This window comes from Dasypus novemcinctus, chromosome 3 (genome assembly GCF_030445035.2).
Source record: "Dasypus novemcinctus isolate mDasNov1 chromosome 3, mDasNov1.1.hap2, whole genome shotgun sequence".
In the NCBI taxonomy this organism is placed as follows: domain Eukaryota; kingdom Metazoa; phylum Chordata; class Mammalia; order Cingulata; family Dasypodidae; genus Dasypus; species Dasypus novemcinctus.
Window position 1 is genome coordinate 55,805,029 of NC_080675.1, and position 6,000 is coordinate 55,811,028.

The following is a 6,000-nucleotide window of genomic DNA, read 5'->3' on the forward strand; positions in this document are numbered from 1 at the left end:
ATAGTCAAATAAATTGTGTTAAGTAATAGTAGATGTTCTTCAGGATCAAAATAAAGAAATGTGAATAAATGATATTCTCTTCCAGTAATAGGTGGCTCGGATCCTGTGACCACTATGAAAGCTATTCAATGTGGAAGTCCACTAAAGGATCTCACTGGATTAAAATTCTTCTCCTTGTTAAAACACATAGGCTAGTGTCTACAGAATACTAAATGCTTCTGTCTAACAGTGTATTTTCCTGTATGCCTGTCATGTATATAAATCCATTAAACAGACTAAAGTCAAAGCACTGCTATTTCTATGAAAACTAAGAACCTTTGGAAGGCTTGATAAAGGACTGGGAAAAAAATTGAGAAGGAATTCTACACTTAGAGAGTGATGCCCAGTGGCTACATTTTCATTCCATTTTAAAGAAACCAATACTAAAAGTCCAAGAGAATGCTTTTAGGGTATGACTTATAGAATAAAAATGCCTACAACAGGAAAATGATTGCAGATTTAAATATTTTAAGTTAAAAGAGTTAAGGTGCACATATATTTTGAGTCCTTGCTTTCACCAACTTTTTGAATTAACTAACCAACCAAAGGACCTAATTACATGAGACTGGTAACACTCTAGTCACTCCTCCACCAAAGGTTTCTTAAAGGTTCCCTACCACACTACCACATTCTTCTGCTCTGATGGTTACTAAGAGAAGGAGCAAATTAAAACACATGAGTCCAAGAATGAAGTAGCCATCAAAAAAGGAACTGAAGGATAAAGATTTAATTCATTAATTCAATAAATCTCAACTGAGCACCTGCTGCATGTAAGGCACTGCCCTAAACCCTTGAGATACATCAATAAACAAAACTGTTAATATAATCTCCATGATGATGGGACTTTTTGTCAGAGTGTGTTGGGGGTAGGGAGGGATAATAAACATAATAAACGAACGAATTCTATAAAAGCAAAGCTTTACAGTTGACAAGGGAGTCATTCATGGAGATATCTTAGGGAAAAAGGGATCCAGGAGGGCCAACAGTCTGTTTAAAGGCCTTAAAATGGCCAGTGGGGCTAGAGGGAAATAAGCAAGAAGTAATAGCTAAGTAAGACAGGTAAAGGGCCACTGCAGGGGAGTGTACCCAGACTATAAGGATTTCAGCTTTCACTCTGCATGATAACAACAGGGTTTTAAGAAGTGATATGACCTGGTGGCTATGTTGAAAAGACTATAGGCAACTAGGGTAAAAGCAGGGATACCAGTTAGGAATCTAACTACAGAAATCTAGGCAAAAAGATAAGAATGACCTCAGCTCCTACACTCTGATTTATTGGACTTACCCCACTCAGCTAACATGGAGTTGAAGAATGTGAACCACCACACCATGGAGCCTAGGGTGCCTACAACTGAAAGCAGGAGAATTGCATCCAGTATCCATGTGGAATCTAAGCCCCCTCTTGACATAGATGTGGAATAGACACAACCAAGCCAAGGTCCACAAGAAGGAGGAATACAGTAAGGATTAGAGTGGACTTAATGATATTCTATTCATGAACTATTATGGTTAATAATCGAGAAAATGTGGCATTGGTGTGGAAAAAGTGGCCATGGTGGCTACTGGGTGCGGATAATGGGAGGAAGAGATGAGATGTGGAGGCATTTTCGGGACTTGGAGTTGTCCTGGGTGGTGCTCCAGGGACAATTGCCGGACATTGTATGTCCTCCCATGGCCCACTGGATGGAACGTGGGAGAGTGTGGGCTAGGTGTGGACCACGGGCCATGGGGTGCAGCGATGCCCAGAGATGTACTCACCAGATGCAATGGATGTGACATGATGATGGGGGAGAGTGTTACTGTGGGGGGAGTGGTGGGGTGGGGACGGTGGGGGTGAATGGGGACCTCATATTTTTTGAATGTAATATTTTTTTAAAAAATGAATAAATTGAGAATTTGAAAAAAATAAAAATTTAAAAATAAAGGAGAATACACAGTAAAAAAGAAAGATAAGAATGGCTTGGACTGGTAAGCAGTGGAAATGATAAGAAGCAGTTGCTTTCTAGATACATTTTCAAGATAAGAAAGAGTTAAGGATGCCAAGTGTGAAAAAAAAGTCAAGGATGATGCCAAAAATTTTTGCCTGAATATTGAATGCAGCTGCCAAAAGATGAGATGGGCTCCGATATACCTTAGGCAGGTTTAAAGAGGAATACCAAAGTTTAGTTTAAGTTGACTGTAACATATCCAAGTAGAAACTACAAATAGGTTGTATGGCGAGCAAGAAGGAAATCTGGTCTGGAGACAAATGTAGAAGTCATCAATATACAGGCATTTATAATCATGAAATTGAATGAGATTGTCGGGGAAGCATAAAAAGGAAGTGAACCAAATCATAAAAAAATTAACAAGCAAAACCACTGTGGAGAGAAACCCAAAGAGCAGAATCCCCATAAGGAGGGAGTGTAATCATTAATTTAAGTTATACTTAGTGTACAAATCACTTTGCTGAAAAAAGATTAAATTGACGGTTAAAGGTTCTAACTACCTGTTGTGGTTAAGGTGATTTGTGAAATACCAAATCACAGTAAAATACTAAATCATAATAAAAAGGAGGTGAGCAGTTCTTATACATTTCCTATAGTAGCATATTTTCTAACACCATCTCTACTAAAACTATTCTTAGTACTGAAAGTAGATTTTGCTATTTTGTCTTTAAAATAGACAATTTAAAGCCTATATCTCCTAAAAAAAAGCCAAAACCACTTACTTCTCTCAGAGGCTGAAAATACATTTAAACACAGAAATTCAACAGCCTGGCACACAAACAGTTATAAATTGTCCTTACTTTTCTTTTTCTAGACCCCAGATACAGAAAGTTAATCAAACTCCTAAGTTCATGGCACTTAAGATTTTTCTCCTTTCTGCTTAATTTTATGCTTATAGGAGGAATAACTTATTTTCTTATCTAAATAGCTTATGTTCTTATATAAACCAATGTTTTCTCTGTGACTTACAACTAATCACATATTTAAGATCAGAACACCCAAAATCATGTTCACAAGTACTAAAAAAGGAATGAAACTCTACTTATGCATAAGAGTGATCATCAATATCAATTTTCTAGAGAAACAGTTACTTCTTTTAGCCTCTAAAGATACTCTGGATATAAAAACATTCAACAGAGGCAAGCAGCGCATAAAATGTTATCCTCAAATATTTAAATGTTCTTGTAAAGCATGGTCGTTCTGCATTTCCTTAGTACATATTAAGGCAAATTCCTATGAAACCTAAAACCTTCCTGGAACCATTAAATTTGTCAACTTTTAATTTTTACAAAGTATTGAGTTCTTTAGATTAAAATTTTGTTATAAACTATAATAAGCATGCCATTAAACATACAACTTCCATATATTTAAAGTAAAATTCAAGATAAGAACTTACCAACAATAAATCTTAACATATAGGTCCTTCAGAAGTTAAGTCTCAAGAAAGTCTTCAAATAAGGACCTTCTCAGGGTCTTTAGATAAGTCATATTGACTGATATTTAACATATAATTATTAAACTTGGTTTACCTTTTTTCCCTACCAAAAGGAGACTAAAGCCTATTAACTTGAAGGAGGTTTTGAATGGAAGATTTTTAGAGAAAAACATTCTCTCAAGCAGAACTGACTACTAACATGATTGAGGATAAAGAAAAAAACTTACTGGAAACAAAACTGTAAATTAACAGCACTCTGTAATGCTGACCCTGAGTCATAAAGAAAGGACTAAATAATAATCGGTATTCTTTACTTTAAAAGAATTTTATAAGTAAATTTTGAAGCATTTAATACATTTAAGAAAAATTTTCATTAGGCATTATAATAGTTTGTTTCAGTATGAAGCTCAGAAAGGTAAAATTCACCTAAGTATAACATTTCATTTTCTAAGCCCATATGAACAGTTCACTTTCTAAGTATGACTGCTAACACTGCAAAATTAGAAGGGGCATGTCTAAAAGTAATGCTGCAGGGGAAAAATACGAATTTTTTCTTAGAATCGACAAGCCCACCTATTTCATTTTAGACGTTTGAATTAAAGAAAGAAGGGGGAGTGGAAAACATCAAACATGAAACAGTATACTGCACAGTATGTCTACCCAAAATACACTCAAGAGTACTCCAATGTTGTTCTTGGAAAGATCTACCCAGTTCACCAGCAACTGCTTTAGCCAAACAGGAGATGCTGATGCTATGTGCCTGCTAGGTTAGGTAAAGAGAACAGGACCAACCTTGTTTCTGAGCAAAAAGTCAAATTTTATGTCAGGTGACATAAAAACAGTCGGCAAGGTGTTTACCTTCAGCTGTCTGTGTATGTCTAAATTTCTCAATGCTTTCCACAACGTATCTCCAAAAAACCACAACTTTGAACCGTTAACTTCAACCTTACCTTTCAAAGCACAGCTCATTCAAAAAGCTACTAAGGAATCAATTTCTGGTATAGGCCCAAAGCACTTACGAATTTAGATTCCTCCTTTCTCCTAGAAGAAGGAATGGTGAAAATTAAAGTGCTCGGTTTAACCGAACCAAGATGCAGCTGAACGCGGTTCGGCTGCCGATCCGAGCATCAGCAGCTGCCTGGTGCACTGAAGCTCCTAGACCAACGTGCAGAGCTGCACATCCCACACTAGGTGTCTGATTACCGTACAACTTTTCGAGACGGCCAGTTTGGTTTTCTGCTGAGATCCCCAACGCCAAGAATTCCCCTGTTGGAAGCTGAAGGGGTGGGGGAAATCACTAAGGAAGACACACCCCTCAGGGAGAGGAAGGGATAACTTCGCCCGCGTCCAGAGCCGTCCACAGATTTTCCGAAACTCTGCCGGCGCACCGCTTTCCCCTCCGCAACCGCCCTCGGCCCAGACCCGGAGACGCGCACCGGGCAGCGGGAGGGGGGCCTGGGCGGAGGACGCGCGGGGGCGAGGGTTCCCGAGTCTCCCGGCCGAGCGGCGAGGGTGGAATTCCACCATGGCGTACGCGGGGCCCAGCGCCGGCCCGGGGACGGCGCCGCCGACGCGCGCCCAGCGCCCCGGCCGCGGCGGCGATGATCCGCCTCTCCTCCCCCGGGGCCCTAGGCCCGGCTAAAAATAGGCGCCCGGTCACCCCAGGGTCCCCTCCGGGCCGACCTCGCCCTCAGGAGACGTCCCCGCGGGAGTCTCCGGCCACGCCGGGAAACGCCGTGGCAGAGCCGGGGTCGGGCCCCAGGCGGCCCAGCGAGGCCCCAGGCGCCCGCGGGTCGCGCCCGCCGCGGCGTCCCGGCCGCAGCAGCAGCCCGGCGGCGCCGGGGCACCCGAGGCCTACTCGGCGGGCGGAGTCGAGCCCGCGGCCGCGCCCCCGCCGGCCCCGGGCCCCCGCGGCGGGCACCCCCCGCCCCCCCCCAGCGGCCGGCGCCGAGGCCCGGAGCGGCCTGCTCGCCCTCACCCTGCGCGGGCGGCGCGACGCGGCCCGGGAAGCAGACGGAGAAGACGCGGCGGCCGCTCCGAGGCGCCGCCACCGCAGTCGCTCAGGTGCCGTCGCGCCGCCGGGCAGGAAACGGGCGGCGGCGGGGCGGGGCGGCCCCGGCACGTCCCGGCGTCTGGGCCGCTGGAGCCCGGAGACCGGCCCCTTAAAGGGACAGGCGCCCTCCCGCCCCAGCCCGCGCGCCCTCGTGCTCCAGGGCGTCCGCCTAGCTAGGCATTCCAGGGGGCTCCTCCCGAGGTAACGTCCCAGCAGGATTGAGGGAGGGATCCCCGATATTTGAGGCTCTGCGGTATTCCCTTCGTGCAGTAGCTCTACTCGCTCACTTGCTCGCTCTCTCCTTCCCCCCACGCCTGACTTCGCCTGGCCGGGCCCTCCGACCTAAGCACCACCTGGCCCCGCACACTGGGTAATTATTGTTTTACCTTAGCTGCTAAATTTCACCCTGCACTTCCAGGTTTCCATCCCAGAAAGCAGAGGGAAACGAAATCCTCTCTTCGTTCGAGGGTCTTCAGAGTTATCTT

At 44.5% G+C, this 6,000-nt stretch overlaps 1 protein-coding gene across 16 annotated transcripts in view; it reads right to left on the reverse strand.

Annotated features, from left to right (window-relative positions):
• Window positions 1–5,645, reverse strand: part of KTN1 (kinectin 1) — a 144,251-nt gene extending 138,606 nt beyond the window's left edge. For 8 of the 16 annotated variants that reach the window (XM_071213923.1, XM_071213921.1, XM_071213920.1 and 5 more), the window contains exon 1: window positions 4,775–5,001. In XM_071213923.1, coding sequence (XP_071070024.1) covers window positions 4,775–4,989 — 215 coding nt within the window. In that variant the 5' untranslated portion in view covers window positions 4,990–5,001. Of the gene's footprint in view, window positions 1–4,774; window positions 5,002–5,440 lie in introns of those variants that run through there. The other 8 variants (XM_058293397.1, XM_058293393.1, XM_058293390.1 and 5 more) reach the window with 5 other exon arrangements.
• Window positions 5,646–6,000: the final 355 nt, after the last annotated feature.